This window comes from Babylonia areolata, chromosome 1 (assembly GCF_041734735.1).
Source record: "Babylonia areolata isolate BAREFJ2019XMU chromosome 1, ASM4173473v1, whole genome shotgun sequence".
Taxonomy (NCBI): Eukaryota; Metazoa; Mollusca; class Gastropoda; order Neogastropoda; family Buccinidae; genus Babylonia; species Babylonia areolata.
Genome location: NC_134876.1, coordinates 98,521,018 through 98,539,428, shown reverse-complemented (window position 1 = coordinate 98,539,428; position 18,411 = coordinate 98,521,018). Strand labels below are relative to the sequence as shown.

The window sequence follows — 18,411 nt, the reverse complement described above, 5'->3', positions numbered from 1 at the left end:
ATAGGACAATTGCGAAATCCAAAATCGCATATAGCCCATTCTACAGCGATATTCCATTTTTTGTCGTCTTCCACTGTTGCAGCTGTTGGAGATAAACGAATGCCAGATATTCTCTTTGTTCTAGTATGTGCATACCAACATACATATATTGTGGAATTTGGTCTATCGCCAAGAACAAAACAACGATCTAGAACGCTTGCAATATTCTGCCATTGTTGGGTTGCTGGTTGTTCTACAAACAGTTGTCTATCTTGTGGCGAAACTATCTCCAATACGTTTTCCACTAGTTCGTCTCCTTTTTCTGGAGTACGATTGCTACAAGCATACAAAGATACTTCTATTCTAGTGCAGCCTCTCTTTTGTACATCTGGATGCAAGAATGTTTTTCGAAGATGCTCGTTTGGACAGTCTACATAGTCTGCTAGATGTCCACCAAATTGTTCTCGTACTTCTCCTGCCTCGAAATTGGATACTATTTTGTTGTATAGTTTTGTTCGCATTGTATAGCCATTGTGTTTGGATATCCATGTACATACATGTTTGCCAACACTATCTGTATTGTCTAGTATTGTTGGTGCATCGCAAGCAATAGCACTTGCAAAGTCGCCTTGTCCTCTATAGTCTAGTTCTTCTACAAGATAGTCTACTAGTGTTTGTCTATCGAGTGTACCAGAAAAATCTCTTGTATAGTCTATAGAATATATACCATACCCATGTCCTAGCAGCTGTTCTTCTAGCATTGGCAATATTTTGTGTAGGTCTTGTATTGCAATTTCGGACACATCAATTTTTGCAACAAATATACCATATGGCTTTTCGTTTGCATATATAGTCTCCCAACGTTTTCTTGCTTTTGCATTCGTGTCTTTTTCTATTCTTTGTACTGTACTGCGTATTGTGCTAGATTTGGAGTCTGCCTGCATAGATATTGTCTGCGATATGGCAGTTTGTATACTTTGTTTTTCCACAAGTCCGCATATTGCAGTCGAAATTCTAGATACAATTCTTTTTGCGGATCCGTCGTTGCCACACAGCAATTTTCCACCGACATACATACACTCTTTTTGTCGCAAATAGCCATATACATACAAATCGTCTACAAAAGTTGGAAGACCTTCTAGAGGTTGTAGAGTTGTTCTACCTTTGTTGTTTGCTAGATAGTCCACATTGGAAATATCTGGCACGAGATTGTTCTCGTAGGTATTTTCTAGCAATAGATGGATTGCTACATTTTTGGCACATCGAATGCCCATGTTCTTGTAGGTTGCACTGTACATTTCTTCCATATATGTTTTCGCCCAAACCATTTTCGTCTATATACAATAGAAATCCTTTTGTTCAAATGGAAATTTGTTGGCATCGTGCCAGAAAAAAAAATTGGTCGACACTCGTGGAAGAAATTGGCTATGTTCCAATATTGGTGGAAAAAAAAAATTGGCTGTGGTCCAGACTTTGTGCAGTGGAACTCGCCGAAAATCAATTCACCCTAACTTTTTTTCCGCTCTAGTTAGGGTCATATTACTCCAACATACACAGGTTTTAACTAAATTTTTTTTATGCTTGAGGGCCTTAACACAAGCTAATACGCCCCAAAAAGTTGTATATAGAACCCCCATCTCTTATACTACTTGTCCTCCAACTTTGATGCCACCTTGATACTGAAACTGAATGTGTTTCATCTGTGTTGTCTAAGAAACTTTTTTTTTTCAGGGAGAAAATGATCTGAGGTGTAGTGTGTATGGATGTCCTCCGACTTTGATGCCACCTTGATACTGAAACTGAATGTGTTTCATCTGTGTTGTCTCAGAAACTTTTTTTTTCTAGGGAGAAAATGATCTGAGGTGTGTGTGTTTCAGAAATTCACCTGCTGTTTTGTGTTGAGAGAAGTGCGTTGTTAGTCAGTCCATGGTGCGTTCTGTCATTTTGTGCTGGAAATGAATTATTTAGTGTTCTTAGGGTGTGGTTTGCTGGTAAGACTGATCCAGTGTCTATTTTATTAGGATTTCTTGTTGGTCATTGATCTGTTGTTGATTGGTGGTTTATCCATTTGTGCTCATGTACGTTCATGTGTATTTGACTGTGCTTTCATATCTGTGAAACTGCATGTTTGGTGCATATCTGTTATGCTTATGTGTGTGTATGTGTGAATGTGTGTCTGCATTTTTTTTTTTTACATTTATTTGCTTATTTATCATCATTATTGTCTTTTTTAATTTTTTAATTTTATTTATTCATTTATCTGTTTTATTATTATTATTATTTATTCATTTATTATAATTTTTTTGGATTATATTATTGTTATTTATTTATTTATTTATTTATTTTTTTTTGTACGCCTATAGTTGACTTCATCAAGTTTTTACGCCTTATACATATTATTATTATTATTAGTAGTTCTTTTTTTATGTATTTATCTTTTTTTTTTCTTTTTTTTTATCGCCTTATACTTATTATTAGTAGTAGTAGTTCTTTTTTTTTATATGTATTTTTCTATATAATTATTTATTTATTTTTTTAAAAATTTAATTTAATTTATTTATTTATTTATTTTTCTCAAGGCCTGACTAAGCGCGTTGGGTTACGCTGCTTGTCAGGCATCTGCTTGGCAGATGTGGTGTAGCGTATACGGATTTGTCCGAATGCAGTGACACCTCCTTGAGCTACTGAAACTGAAACTGAAACCATTTGTGCACACAGAGGAGAATGAGTTGAACGGGCCATTCATTGCTGAAGAGAAAGTGATGCTCAACATCCACGCTCACGCCATGTGCCAGCTCACTGTGGCCAAAGTGCGCAAAGTCTACAACAGGATCGACAGCAAATCGATCGCAAAGCAGGTCAGAATCTATGTTTGGCAGTTTTGCGATTGGAATGTAAACTTTACAGAAAGCTAGGCGCATTTTTAGAAATAGAAATTTATGACAGCTGTCCTTATTAGCTGTATTAACTATAGGTCATGACTGGTAAGCTTCTGTTAACAAAGTCATAACAGTGGAATTTGTCTGTGGTATATGAAAATCATGGATCAGTGTGAACATTTTTGTATGCAAAAACAAAATCCAAATGCAAAGAGAGGAGTTATGAATGATAAGCTTAACATTCCTTTCATCCATAAATGATATCCTTAATAGAGGTTTTTTTGTGTTCTTTTCGAGAAAATTTGGTGAAAATGAGACTGATGCCTATCACCACTCTTTGTCATTTGCTGTTTTGATCTTTCTCTGTAATGGACACCGTGTGTAGCTAGACCAGTAGATGTGTTGGTGTTGATGACTGTTACTGAGTGAGGAGACTGCATTGTGTTTCTTCTCCTCTGCCAGTTGGCCATGTCGACCCATGAGAACGCCACCCCCATCAGGATTCTGCACAACGCTGCAGGGCATCTGGCAGGCCCCGCTCGCAGCCTGGGAGCTGTTCTCATGGGCTATCTGGGTGAGCATCTGTGTTGGAAGGGTGAGAAACTGTTCTCATGAACTGTTCTCATGGGCTGTTTTGGTGAGGATCTTTGTTGGGTTCATTTCGGTGAGAAACTGTTCTCATGAACTGTTCTCATGGGCTGTTTGGGTAGGGAAGTGTTTTGAAGGGTTCATACCCCAGAAAATGGAATATGGCTTCCTACATGGCGAGGTAAAAACAGTCGTGCACATAAAAGCCCACTCGTGTACATACGAGTGAACATGGGAGTTGCAGCCCACGAACGAAGAAGACGGGGTCAATTTGGTTAGAAACTGTTCTCATGAGCTGTTCTCATTATCATCACTATTTGGGTGGGGAAGTGTTTTTATGGGTTCATTTTGGTGAAAAACTGCTCATGGGCTATTTGGGTGAAGCACTGTTTTGATTGGTTCATTTTGGTGAGAAACTCTGTTCATGGGCTGTTTGGGTGAAGAATTAATTGAACTGAAATAGGTTTGTCCCTGTATCAAAAAAACATCAATAGGTGTTTGTTGCAGATATGTAAATTGAATGGGTTTGTGTGCATCTCTGAAAATAACACGGAGAGGAAAGGTGTGAGGAAGAGATGGGGTAAGTATTAGAATCTCTGTCCGTAAGTGAAGCAAGAAAACATCTTGGCTGTCAGCCATTCTCTTTTGTGTACACGTTCATGGACATGCATGTCACAATCTGCTGCAAATACTTACCAGGAGAGAACGATCCACAGGTGTGCGGACGTTTTGCCCCAAACCGGTGGCTCGCATGCTGGAGAACGTGGGAGGAACGTCGTGCCTGTTGGGCCTCATTGCCATGGCGACTGATGTGGAGGGCCTGTATGCTGCCGTCAAGGCTCTGGTGTGTGTTGTGCGCAGCAACCCTGCCTCCAAGTGGGACATGGACCGCATCAGGGGCTACCAGGTACGTCTGCTGCGTCCTTTTGACGCGTTTGTGTGTGTAGCTCTCTCTTTGGGTATTTGTGTGCATTGTATTTGCATATTTCCATTGTGTTGCCCTTTTATGGTTGTGGTCGGTTGGTTGGAAGAAAAATGTAAAGCGAAAGGAAGGGAAAAAGTCGCTTAGGCTTGCATGTATGCACACACACACACACACACATGCACACACACACACACACACACACACACACACACCATGCACCACACTCACATCCATTACCACATTTAAACCACGCACCACACACACACCCAGAGATTTAAAAAAATTTTTAATGTAAATGACCGGAAGTGGTCACCACGTTTTTTCTTATAGCTGGAACATTGGTTGTCCACAAATACTAATTTTGAAATCCTGAATTTTACCTTTTGGTTCTGGAGGTAATCTAATGTAACATTAACCACTCGTCTATTGCACCCGTCTGATGGGTATCCAGAAATAGATGCATGACACTCAAGGTCTGACTTGAGCATTGGACAGTGCTGCTGGTCAGGCATCTGCCCAGCAGATGTGGGATACATGGATTTGTCTGGATGCAGTGATGCCTCCTTGAGAAACTGAAACCGATGACTAACAGATGCACACATACAAGGATTTGTCTGAATGAATGATATGGATACTTATATAGCGCCTATCCTCTGTTGGAGACCAAGCTCGAAGTGCTTTACAAACACAGTCATTTGCAGAACAGGCTGCCTACCAGGGTAGAGCCAACTCATGGCTGCCATTGGGTGCTCATCATTCGTTTCCTGTGTCATCCAGTTAGATTTCAGGCACAAACACGGACAGACAAGTAACATTTTACGTGCATGACCATTTTTGTTTATTTGCCCCGCCATGTAGGCAGCCATACTCCTTTTTCAGTGGTGTGCATGTTGGGGATGTCTCGTTTCCGTTACCCACCGAAACGCAGTGATGCATCCTTCAAAACCAAAAACTGATAACCAACAGACGTAGCACACATGGATTTGTGGAAGCACAGTGATGCCTCCTTGAGGCACTGCCATGCTGGATGACTGCAGTGTGTGCCTGTGTTGTGCAGCTGCTGGCCATGCTGTACAAAAAGAAGGCGTCGCTGTTGAACAGCCACATCCTGCACCTGACCTTCTCCCTGGTGGGGTCGCTGGACTCGGGGCGGGAGAGCGCCATCATCCCCAACAAGGTCGCCTTCGAGGACCTGCTCTGTGAACTGGAGGTGAGTGCAAAACGAAATTTTGTCATGATGGCTGCCGGAAAAAGAGGGCGCTAGCCAGCGGGACAAAGGGGAGGTTACCTACTTCCAGGAGGTTATCAGCCATAGTTGCTTTCGTTTTCTCCGCATAGGTGGATAGTAGTTTGCACAGGACAGGAATGTCAGACCCCTGCCGGAGTCTGCACTAGTTGGGTCACGGTAAGTATGTTATTTGAACGTAATTTTAGATAGAAAATTTCCTTTCACCAGGGTAATGAGATAAGCAAGTACACATGCTTTTTTCCACCCAGCCCTGGACAAAGAGAGAAAAAAGAAGAAGAAGAAAAAAAGTGCTCGCTGTGTAGCTTGTGTTTGTGGCGTTGAGTGGCTGTGTTGGGGGCAATGTGGATGTTCTGCAAGGCTGGATAGCCAAGTTGTATTTCTTTGTGTGTGTGTGTGTGTGTGTATGTTTGTGTGTGTGAGTGTGTTTGTGTGCATGTGTGTGAGTGTGTGTGTGTGCACACGTATGCATGAGTGTTTGTGTGTGTGTATACATGTGTGTGTGTTTGTTCCTGTGTGGTTTGTCTGACTAACATGTAATTGTAAAGCACTTTGAAACGGCTAAATGTAAATGTATTATGTTTGTCAGTATTAATAGTATTAGTATCATTATATTTATTATTATCGTTATTTTGATTATTATCATATTTATTATTATGAATATGATTATTTTTGTTGGTATTATCATCATCATCATCATCATCATATTTATTATGAATGTTTATAATGTTATTTGTGGCATGGCACCAGTGTGTGCAAGTTTCGGTGCATGTAAAGATGAGTTGTGTGAACACAGACTGTGGATGTTGTGTAATGTTCCAGGTGTGGCACAAAGCGCCCAGTGACCTCCAGCGCTCACTGTACGAACATTTCTATGAGCTGCTCACTGACTCCAGGTGAGCTGTAATCAGTGCTCTCTTTTCATGTTTATTTGGGCGTCAAAAATAGTGATGTAGATAAACTTGTAGACTAAAAGAAAAGCAGAAAAGGGTGGTGCTGCAAATTGGTGACACGCTCTTCTTGGGGAGAGAGCCCAAACTTCATACAGAGATGTTTTTTTTTGTATGTTTTCATTTGTATACATGCACAAAGCTGCAAAATGAAAACACATTGATACACTGACAAAACATATATGTAAATAAGTTGATTGATATGCATATATACATATGAATAAGCTGATAGTTTTGCATACACACCCATGCGTGTTGCGCTGCAGTGAGAACAAGCTGAACTGTGAGCTGATGCGCGACATGGGAGTGGTGAGGAAGCTGCTGAACATCCTGCGTGACGTGCAGCTGTCCGTGTCCACCACCCACACCATCGCCAGCGTCATCTGTGAGCTGCTCACTGGGGCACCAGACCCCCATGGCCTGCTCAGGTACTGCCCGCCACTGCCCTCCTCTGTGTTCTTGTTGGTTACTTTCTGTCTCGGTTTCTCAAGGAGGCGTCACTGTGTTCGGGCAAATCCATGTACGCTACACCACATCTGCTAGGCAGATGCCTGACAGCAGCATAACCCAGTGCATTTGTGTACCTATTAAAGTGGATTTTTTCCTACAGAATTTTGCCAGGGGACAGTTCTTGTTGCCATGGGTTCTTTTTCAGTGCGCCGGGTGTGTGCTGCACATGGGACCCCGGTTTATCGTCTCATCCGAATGACTAGATGCTCAGTTTGATTTTCCTGCCAAATTTGTGAGGAAGGGCGAGAGTGGGAAACGATTCCAGTCCCTCACTGTATTGATAGATAAGGGTCTTAACCATTCTGCCACCTTCCTCCTTTGTTTTTTTAGTTTTGTTGATGATGGTGGGTTCCTGGGATCATTGAGAAGAAGGTCCTTGGCAACAAAGCCTGTGGTGTTGATGATGGTGGGATCCTGGGATCATTGAGAAGAAGGTCCTTGGCAACAAAGCCTGTGGTGTTGATGATGGTGGGTTCCTGGGATCATTGAGAAGAAGGTCCTTGGCAACAAAGCCTGTGGTGTTGATGATGGTGGGTTCCTGGGATCATTGAGAAGGTCCTTGGCAACAAAGCGTGTGGTGTTGATGATGGAGGGATCCTGGGATCATTGAGAAGAAGGTCCTTGGCAACAAAGCCTGTGGTGTTGATGATGGTGGGATCCTGGGATCATTGAGAAGGTCCTTGGCAACAAAGCCTGTGGTGTTGATGATGGTGGGTTCCTGGGATCATTGAGAAGGTCCTTGGCAACAAAGCCTGTGGTGTTGATGATGGTGGGATCCTGGGATCATTGAGAAGAAGGTCCTTGGCAACAAAGCCTGTGGTGTTGATGATGGTGGGATCCTGGGATCATTGAGAAGGTCCTTGGCAACAAAGCCTGTGGTGTTGATGATGGTGGGTTCCTGGGATCATTGAGAAGAAGGTTCTTGGCAACAGAGCCTGTGGTGTTGATGATGGTGGGTTCTTGGGATCATTGAGAAGGAGGTTCTTGGCAACAGAGCCTGTGGTGTTGATGATGGTGGGATCCTGGGATCATTGAGAAGAAGGTCCTTGGCAACAAAGCCTGTGGTGTTGATGATGGTGGGATCCTGGGATCATGAGAAGATGGTCCTTGGCAACAAAGCCTGTGGTGGCTGTGCAGGCTGATCCTTGAGCTGGTCATGTTGACACTCAGTGCAAGGAAATCTGTGGGTGGGAGGGCGTTGGGCAACAGGTGCTTTCTCTATCTGTTTAGTTGTGACTATTGTATCAGCATGTTGATAGAAGTTTGTAAAAAAGACGGCAAATTGAATGTTCACATCATTCTCCCACTGTTATTTTTCTTTTCTTGTTGTAAATATTGTTAAATATTTGAGGTTGAATAGAATGTATTCCTTCTCTATTTTTTTTTCTTATTACTGTATGCATGCTTTCTCAGCGTGGAAGCTGCTGCCAAGAAATATGTGTATGAAAACAGGAAGTAAGCCAAAAACCTTTACTATGGTTTTATTTGCATGTATATTGGGGAAAAAAGAAGTGAAGACATGGTGTTGATGTGCAGACTTGGACATTTTCTGGTGTCAACTTTGCCCAAAGTGACATTTGCTGAACGGTCACTGGATCTTCAGAGAGAAACCTCCTCGGAGCAGAACAGCTCTGAAAACGGCAGTTCCAACACTGAATTCAGACAGTTCAGCATGCAGCAAAGTTTCTCAGGTAAGTCGTCGTCACGCCTGTTGCTGTTCCATGGTATCAAAAAGAATGTGAAAGAATAATTGTCAGGTGTGCAGCGCAGGAAAATATTACCATGATGCTTCAGTTTCAGCTTCAGTAGCTCAAGGAGGCGTCACTGCGTTCGGACAAATCCATATACGCTACACCACATCTGCCAAGCAGATGCCTGACCAGCAGCGTAACCCAGCGCGCTTAGTCAGGCCTTGAGAAAAAAAAAAAAAGGTGAATAAATGATAGATAAATACATAAAAAAATAACTACTACCACTACTAATAATATGTATAAGGCGCAAAAACTTGATGAAGTCAACTATAAGCATACATAAATAAATAAATAAATAAATAATAATTATAATATAAAAAAGTAATAATAAAAAAAAAAAAAAAAAAAATGATGACTAACTTTAAATAAAAGATTCCTTTCCCACCCATTTTGTTGCCAGTTATCTCTGTTGGAATGATGCATGGACATTTGAGAAGTGGCACTGCTACAGAGTATCATTCTGTTGTATTGTTCTTCTGTGCATTGCAAGAGCAGTGATGTGGAGAAGATGTGTTCTGATTCCAAACTTGAAATGAATGATACAGATCAAACGGAGAAAATGTTCACAATTTAAGATGTGAAAAGAATGATACAGACTAACCAGAGAAAATGTTCATGATTCAAAATGTGAAAAAGAATGATTCAGATCAAAGAGAGAAAATGTTCATGATTCAAAATGTGAAAAGAATGATACAGACTAACCAGAGAAAATGTTCATGACTCCAAATGTGAAAAAGAAATTATACAGGTCGAAGAGAGAAAATGTTCATGATTCAAAATCTGGAAGAAAAAATATTATACAGATCAAAGAGAGAAAATGTAAACGATTCAAAATGTGAAAAGAATGATACAGATCAAAGAGAGAAAATGTAAACGATTCAAAATGTGAAAAGAATGATAGAGAAAACCAGAAAAAAATGTTCACGATTCTTCTTCTTCTTCTGCATTCACTCGTATGCACACGAGTGGGCTTTTACGTGTATGACCGTTTTTACCCCGCCATGTAGGCAGCCATACTCCATTTTCGGGGGTGTGCATGCTGTGTTTTCCATAACCCACCGAACGCTGACATGGATTACAGGATCTTTAACATGCGTATTTGATCTTCTGCTTGCATATACACACGAAGGGGGTTCAGGCACTGGCAGGTCTGCACATATGTTGACCTGGGAGATCGTAAAAATCTCCACCCTTTACCCACCAGGCGCTGTTACCGAGATTCGAACCCGGGACCCTCAGATTGAAAGTCCAACGCTTTAACCACTCGGCTATTGCGCCTGTCGTTCACGATTCAAAACATGAGGTGAGCGATGCCAGTGAAAACGTTGCACAATGCTGTGACAGGGGACAGCACCACTGTGACTCGGCTGCACAACGTCCAGGTACGCAACATCCTGCTGGAGGTGGTGCTCAAGCTGGTGCTGCCCCCTGGATCCCAGTCCATCAACCAGACGTAAGAGCTGTTGTCCAGTTGGCTGTGTTCATCTTCATAGATCTGTTGTGTTGGCGGAGTGTTATGTGAAGAAAATTTAACGTCTGCTGGCACATTTTAATCAGTGTGAAAGTCCAAAAGTGCAACACATATCTTAAAGATGGATAGCGGTCTTCAGTTAAATGGGTCATTTTCATACAAAGCAAGTGGTGTAGTGTATTGATGAAATAAAGTTTTCAGTCGAGAAAAAGTGATGAGGAGCTGATAAAACTTCAAATCCGGTTTTTATGGTTTGTACTTTCTGAACTAATGAATAATGTTTTTGACGGGTTTGTCTTAGTTTTTGTGTCTAGTCCTGTTTTATCTTGTATTCTGAATCTTGTTACAGGATATGAAAGAATTCTGTCTGCTTGAAATCTATTTGTTGCTGCAGTTCTTCCTTACTACAGGATGTGAAAACATTACGTTGGCATGAATTTGATTGGTTGCTGTCATTTTTCCTTAGTGACTCACTTGTGTAAACAAAGTGAGTCTATGTTTTAACCCGGTGTTCGGTTGTCTGTGTGTGTGTCTGTGTGTCTGTGTGTCCGTGGTAAACTTTAACATTGACATTTTCTCTGCAACTACTTTGTCAGTTGACACCAAATTTGGCATAAACATAGGAAAAATTCAGTTCTTTCCAGTCATCTTGTTTAAAACAATATTGCACCTCTAGGGTGGGCACAAAAAAATAAAGAATGAAGCCTAATTATATGCAAACTGCATTTACTGTTATACATATATATTTTTTGTATTCTCTAAACTTGGCACTTTGATCTGATATTGTGACCCAACAACAAGAGCAGTCATTATTATCATTTTTTGTTCAAACAGGAACTTCTTTTGCTAAGCATGGAAGTTTTATTTATTTTGCAAACGTTTTGGTGCAGTTAGTAAAAAAAAGGAAATTACTCTGTAATTAATGCTAGGGGAGTTAATTTGCTTTAAACTGATCTTTCTCATCTTAAACATTACATTTTGAAATTATACTCAGTACATAAAAAGCTTGGATTTTTTTTAAGTGTATCACAAGTGAGTCTTGAAGGCCTTGCCTCTCTTGTTAAAGGATGTGAAAACCTTACGTTGGCATGAATTTGATTGGTTGCTGTCATTTTTCCTTATTAAAGGAAGTGAAAGAATTACGTATGATTTGATTTGAAAGAATTACATATGGTCTGATTTTACTGGTTGCTCTTGTTTTCCTTTTTGTGGAATGTGTAAGAATTATGAGTGCTTTGATTTGATTGGTGGGGGCCATTCTTCCTTTTTGGATTTGATTGGTCAGTGCTGTTCTTTCTTGTTGCAGGATGTGTGAAGAGCTGCAGCGTGTGCTTGGATTTGATTGGTCAGTGCTGTTCTTTCTTGTTGCAGGATGTGTGAAGAGCTGCAGCGTGTGCTTGGATTTGATTGGTTGCTGCTGTTCCTGCAAGGCCACCTGCACCCCACGACAGTGCGGCTGGCCCTCCAAGTTCTGGTGGTGATGCTCCGTAATCCGGAGAACGCTCGCCGCTTCCGTGAAGGCACCCACCGAGGGCGGTGGCTGGCTGACACGGAGAACGTGCTGAAAAACCAGATGGCTGTCATGCTGGGTGTGTGTTTATCGCTTGTCTTTAACCCTGAGGATTGTTTTGAACTTTTGCACATTTCAGTTTTTGAGTGAGCGAGAAAGATATATATAGAGAGAGATACAGGCAGGCAGGCAACTAGTTAGAGTGAGCAAAAAATGCTGACCAAAAGCTTCAACAGCCGTCAGCTTACACTGATTCAAATGAAAATTCTTACCACATGGATTTTTTTCCCCAGATAAATGGAAATTGATACTGTTGAATCTGAATTTATGAAACGGTGAAGAAAAAGATCTTTTTGATATCATACTAAATGTAATATGACCACATTTAAGCCTTTCTGTTATAATTCATCCCATTATGTTTGAAAGGTTGTATTCGTGTTTGGAACATCAGGCTAGACAGATCATACTCTGGCTATGCAGATAATAATTCTCAGCTAGAAATGTAATACCTATGTTTATCTTTAATTTTTCCTTGCTTGTCTTCACTTCCTGTTGTATGCCAGTATGCGCCATTTTATATGTAAGTTTTCATGGAAGGCGCTTGGAACCCATTACAGGAAAGATTAGGATAGAAAATCACAATAAATTAATGATACCACTACTACTACTACTACTATGATTGTTATGATTATTATTATTGTTATTTTGATTATTATAATTATGATGATGACGATTGTGATGAAGAAGATATTATTATTATTATTATTATTATTATTATTATAAGATATTATATTGTTAATATTATTATCATCATCATCATCATTATCATTATTATCACTATTGTGTATGTATTATTTCACAGAAGATGCTTAGAGCCCACTATTTTAAGGAGTTTTGTGCCAGATAAGCACTATTGTTATACTATTATTATAATCATTACTGTTATTATCATTACTGTTATTATTACTGTTACTGCTGTTACCATCATCAGTATTGGTACTGTTATCAGTATTGTCATTTTCATTATCATTATCATCATCATCATCATGATCCCCAGGGTTCAACGTGGGTGTGGGGATTAAAGAGAGCACCCATGAGGTGAACCTGGAGGTGTGCTGTGTGCCTGGCTTCCAAGTGCTGCAGTGGCAGTTGTTAATGTTGTTGTTAGCATCATCATTATCGTCATGGTCCCCAGGGTTCAACGTGGGTGCGGGGGCCAAAGAGAGCACCCATGAGGTGAACCTGGAGGTGTGCTGTGTGCCTGGCTTCCAAGTGCTGCAGTGGCTGTTGCCACGACACACCCACATTCCTGCTGTCTTCTTCCTCCTCATGAAACTGCTGCTGGGACAGCATGGCCGGGAACTGCCGGATGATGTGCAGGTAGGATGGTGTGTAGGGGGAGTTTGTGTGTGTTTGTGTCGGGGGCAGGGGTTCTTGGGGGGAGTTTGTGGGTGAGAGGGTGGGTTGTGAGGTTGTGTCTGTGTGTGTGTGTGTGTGTGTGTGTGTGTGTGTGTGTGTGTGTGTGTTTTGGTGGAGGAGTTTGTGTGTGAGTGTATTGGTTCGTTGGTGTGTGTGTGTGGAGGGTGCAGGGAGTGGGAGTTTGTATGCATATATGTGTGTGTGTATGTTTGTATGTGGGTGGTTTGTGAGGCTGTGTGTGTTACTGTGTGTGTGTGTTTGTTGTTGGGTGAGTTTAAGTTTGTATGATGGGGGAGTTTGTGTGTTTGTGTGTTGGTGGGTGTGTTTGTGTGTGTGTAAGGGGGGAGTTTGTGTGTAAGTATGTGGGTGGGTGATTAGGCTCTGTGTGTGTGTGTGTGTGTGTGTGTGTCTGTGTATTTATGTGTGTGTGAAAGAGAGACTCATGTATGAGTAGGTACGTTTGTATATATATCATACATATGCATATATGTATCCATATACATATAGTTTGCCAAGCGCATTTTTATGTGCATATGTATAACATGGATGAACGATACATAATATCATGTGGTGTGTTCCCTTTGATTTTTACACGTTTGCATAGCTAACATTTTTGCTGGAATGTCTGTCCCCAGTTGAGCCTGGACTCTGTGTGGACGGTGATATTTGGCGTGCCGGCCAGCAAGCCGGTGGTGGTGCTGGCCCGGGAACAGGTGGACCTGTGTCCTGACGCCGCCATGGTCATTCTGGCCATGATCCGCAGCATGCTCAACCAGGTCCGTGTCCCTCTCCCTCGCCTCCCTCCTGTCGGGGTTGTGAAAAAGAAACGCCTTTGTTAGCTGTCATTGTGTCAGTGTTGTGAAAAGGAAACCCCCTTGCTAGATGCTATCCTGTGGTGTGAAAAAGAAACACCTTGCAAGTTGTCATCGTAGAGTACTGTGATGATTTAGTTCGGTGTGTGGTTTCCTCCTGCTACACTGCATTGGGATGTTGTGTCAAAGTGGAGCTGTTATTGATGAAGATGATGTTTTCAAGAGAAAATAAAACCTTCAATGCAAGGAATAACAACAAACAAACAAACAAACAAAAAAGCAACTCCACCCTCCCTGCAAAAAAAAAAAGTGTTGGTGTTTGTACACATCTTACATATCAGTGTAGCTGCTTTGTGGAATGGCTGTGAAGGCGCTGTTGCTTGAATTTATATTCATGACTGCTTTCTATTTTTTTTGATATGGGAAACACGACTTCTGTATGAGTGAATGTGGGAGTTGCAGCGGACAAACAAAGAAGAAGCAGCAACAGGAGTTGTCTTAAAAGGCTAATTTCTCAAAAACTAAAATATAATGCAGTGCAAAAGTAACGCAAAATGGTGCAATACAAGTGAGGAAAACAAACGTAGCAAATTTATTTCCTGTAACTTCTGGGGGCATTACACACATGCTACCTGCACCGTGCATACAGCACAACACACTGCACACACTGCAACTCATTGTTTTTGGTCACAGCCAAGGAGGTAGACTGCATGATAAATACCCATTTTTAAAATTTATTTTTTTATTACAGCTGCCAGCAGACGACTGCATTGGGAGCTCGGTTCCCCCCAAGCCGGCCAGCAGCGGTGGTGAAGGAGAGGACGACCACCCGATGACGCTCATACAGTTCCTGATGTACCTCTACCACAATGTGGCTGACTTCCGCACTCTGTGCATGTCAGGGGAGTTCATCACCGCCCTGGTGGCCACCCTCTTCCCCTACCCCATCCCCGACTACAGCAGTGACGTCACCACTCCCAATGAGGAGTTCAAGGTGAGCTGACAGTGATGTACTGATAGCGATAACATGAGTTCAGGGTGAGCTGACAGTGATGTACTGATAGCGATAACATGAGTTCAAGGTGAGCTGACAGTGATGTACTGATAGCGATAACATGAGTTCAGGGTGAACTGACAGTGATGTACTATATATATAACGTGAGATATAACGTGAGTTCAAGGTGAACTGACAGTGATGTACTGATAGCGATAACATGAGTTCAAGGTGAACTGACAGTGATGTACTGATAGCGATAACATGAGTTCAAGGTGAACTGACAGTGATGTACTGATAGCGATAACATGAGTTCAAGGTGAACTGACAGTGATGTACTGATAGCGATAACATGAGTTCACGGTGAGCTGACAGTGATGTACTGATAGCGATAACATGAGTTCAGGGTGAGCTGACAGTGATGTACTGATAGCGATAACATGAGTTCAAGGTGAACTCACAGTGATGTACTATATATATAACGTGAGTTCAAGGAGAACTGACAGTGATGTACTGATAGCGATAACATGAGTTCAAGGTGAACTCACAGTGATGTACTATATATATAATGTGAGTTCAAGGTGAACTGACAGTGATGTACTGATAGCGATAACATGAGTTCAAGGTGAACTCACAGTGATGTACTGATAGCAATAACATGAGTTCAAGGTGAACTGACAGTGATGTACTGATAGCAGCAATAACATGAGTTCAAGATGAACTGACAATGATGTACTGATAGCGATAACATGAGTTCAAGGTGAACTGACAGTGATGTACTGATAGCGATAACGAGAGTTCAAGGTGAACTGACAGTGATGTACTGATAGCGATAACATGAGTTCAGGGTGAACTGACAGTGATGTACTGATAGCGATAACATGAGTTCAAGGTGAACTGACAGTGATGTACTGATAGCGATAACAAGAGTTCAAGGTGAACCGACAGTGATGTTCTGATAGCGATAACATGAGTTCAAGGTGAACTGACAGTGATGTTCTGATAGCAATAACATGAGTTCAAGGTGAACTGACAGTGATGTACTGATAGCGATAACATGAGTTCAAGGTGAACTGACAGTGATGTACTGATAGCGATAACATGAGTTCAAGGTGAACTGACAGTGATGTACTGATAGTGATAACATGAGTTCAAGGTGAACCGACAGTGATGTACTGATAGCGATAACATGAGTTCAAGGTGAACTGACAGTGAGGTACTGATAGCAATAACATGAGATCAAGGTGAACTGACAGTGATGTACTGATAGCGATAACATGAGTTCAAGGTGAACTGACAGTGAGGTACTGATAGCGATAACGAGAGTTCAAGGTGAACTGACAGTGATGTACTGATAGCAATAACATGAGATCAAGGTGAACTGACAGTGATGTACTGATAGCAATAACATGAGATCAAGGTGAACTGACAGTGATGTACTGATAGCAATAACATGAGATCAAGGTGAACTGACAGTGATGTACTGATAGCAATAACATGAGATCAAGATGAACTGACAGTGATGTACTGATAGCAATAACATGAGTTCAAGGTGAACTGACAGTGATGTACTGATAGCGATAACATGAGTTCAAGGTGAACTGACAGTGGTGTACTGATAGCGATAACATGAGTCAAGGTGAACTGACAGTGATAGCAATAACACAGTGTCTTTATTGTCGCAGTCCAGTGATGTCAACACTCCCAATAACATGTTCAAGGTGAACTGACAGTGATATACTGATAGCGATACCACATCATCTTTGTTGTCCCAATCCAGTGATTTCAGCACTCCCAATGAGGAGTTCAAGGTGAACTGACAGTAAAATACTGATAGCGATAACACTAGTTCAAGGGAACTGACAGTGATATACTGATAGCAATAACAGTGTCTTTATTGTCCCAATCCAGTGACGTCACCACTCCCAGTGAGGGGTTCAAGGTGAACACACATTGTTGATTTAGAAATGATGCCAGTATTTGTTTGATCAGCAAAGGATAATGCTCTACCTTTCAGGTTAGACTTACGGCCGCTCGGCCAACTTAAAGGCCATTGAAGGGATAATTAGCATGTTGATTCCACTGGTGAGCTGTTGAGGTGATGGTGAGCATGTTGAGTCCACTGGTGAGCTGTTGAGGTGACGGTGAGCATGTTGAGTCCACTGGTGAGCTGTTGAGGTGACGGTGAGCATGTTGAGTCCACTGGTGAGCTGTTGAGGTGATAGCATGTTGAGTCCACTGGTGAGCTGTTGAGGTGACGGTGAGCATGTTGAGTCCACTGGTGAGCTGTTGAGGTGATAGTGAGCATGTTGAGTCCACTGGTGAGCTGTTGAGGTGATAGTGAGCATGTTGAGTCCACTGGTGAGCTGTTGAGGTGATAGTGAGCATGTTGATTCCTCTGGTGAACTGTTGAGGTGATAGCATGTTGATTCCACTGGTGAGCTGTTGAGGTGATCGTGAGCATGTTGAGTCCACTGGTGAGCTGTTGAGGTGACAGTGAGCATGTTGAGTCCACTGGTGAGCTGTTGAGGTGATCGTGAGCATGTTGAGTCCACTGGTGAGCTGTTGAGGTGACAGTGAGCATGTTGAGTCCACTGGTGAGCTGTTGAGGTGATCGTGAGCATGTTGCTTCTTCTTGTGAACTGCTGAAGGGTTAATAAGGATGTTGATTCCACTGGTGAGTCATTGAACAGATTATGAGTTTATTGATTCTTCTGGTGAGTTGCTTAAGGGTGAGTAAGCTTGTCATTTCCACTGGTGAGCTATTGAAGGGTTGATAACGTTGCAGATTTCACTGGCAAGTTATTGAAGGGATAATAAGCACATTGGTTCCTCTGGTGTGCTGTTGAAGGGATAATGAGAGTGTTGAGTTCTGTGTGTGTGTGTGTGTGTGTCTGCAGCCATTCCCTGACTCGGACCCGATTGTGATGGTGAAGTCACTGGAGAAGGACGTGTTCACCCACCTGACCCCCCACCCGGCGAAGCGCTTCATCATCGACTTTCTGCGCACCCTGGTCATCGACAGCTTCTCTCAGCAGACCACCAAGCTGGGCGCTGTGCTGGATGTCATGCTTGAGGTGAACACACAACGCACTCTGCTTCCTCCTTCTTCCTCTCCCTTCACTCTGCTTTACTCTATTGTTTTTGATTTGTATCGTTCCTTAAAGAGCAAAGCCGAGCATGTGGTGTGCGATACAGCGTTGATATCAAACAATCCAGGCAGCACCAGACCATTCTTTTCTTTTTACTTTATTATTACCAGTTTTTATTTATTTATTTTTTTTAAAAATTTTATCGTTATTGTTATTAGCATCCTGTTTCACTCATCCTATACTGCCCAATGACTTCCTTCATTATACTCTCTGTACTGGCCGTTT

The 18,411-nt window shown here is 41.8% G+C and overlaps 1 protein-coding gene across 2 annotated transcripts in view; it reads left to right on the top strand.

Annotated features, from left to right (window-relative positions):
- LOC143290088 (WD repeat and FYVE domain-containing protein 3-like) overlaps positions 1 to 18,411 on the top strand; it is a 120,711-nt gene that overhangs the window by 41,832 nt on the left and 60,468 nt on the right. For both annotated transcript variants that reach the window (XM_076599386.1, XM_076599381.1), the window contains exons 24-36: positions 2,698 to 2,837; positions 3,321 to 3,432; positions 4,163 to 4,353; positions 5,429 to 5,581; positions 6,440 to 6,513; positions 6,834 to 6,995; positions 8,614 to 8,768; positions 10,173 to 10,281; positions 11,671 to 11,888; positions 13,005 to 13,189; positions 13,864 to 14,004; positions 14,792 to 15,034; positions 17,935 to 18,111. In XM_076599386.1, coding sequence (XP_076455501.1) covers positions 2,698 to 2,837; positions 3,321 to 3,432; positions 4,163 to 4,353; positions 5,429 to 5,581; positions 6,440 to 6,513; positions 6,834 to 6,995; positions 8,614 to 8,768; positions 10,173 to 10,281; positions 11,671 to 11,888; positions 13,005 to 13,189; positions 13,864 to 14,004; positions 14,792 to 15,034; positions 17,935 to 18,111 — 2,060 coding nt within the window. The remainder of the gene's footprint in view (positions 1 to 2,697; positions 2,838 to 3,320; positions 3,433 to 4,162; positions 4,354 to 5,428; positions 5,582 to 6,439; positions 6,514 to 6,833; positions 6,996 to 8,613; positions 8,769 to 10,172; positions 10,282 to 11,670; positions 11,889 to 13,004; positions 13,190 to 13,863; positions 14,005 to 14,791; positions 15,035 to 17,934; positions 18,112 to 18,411) is intronic.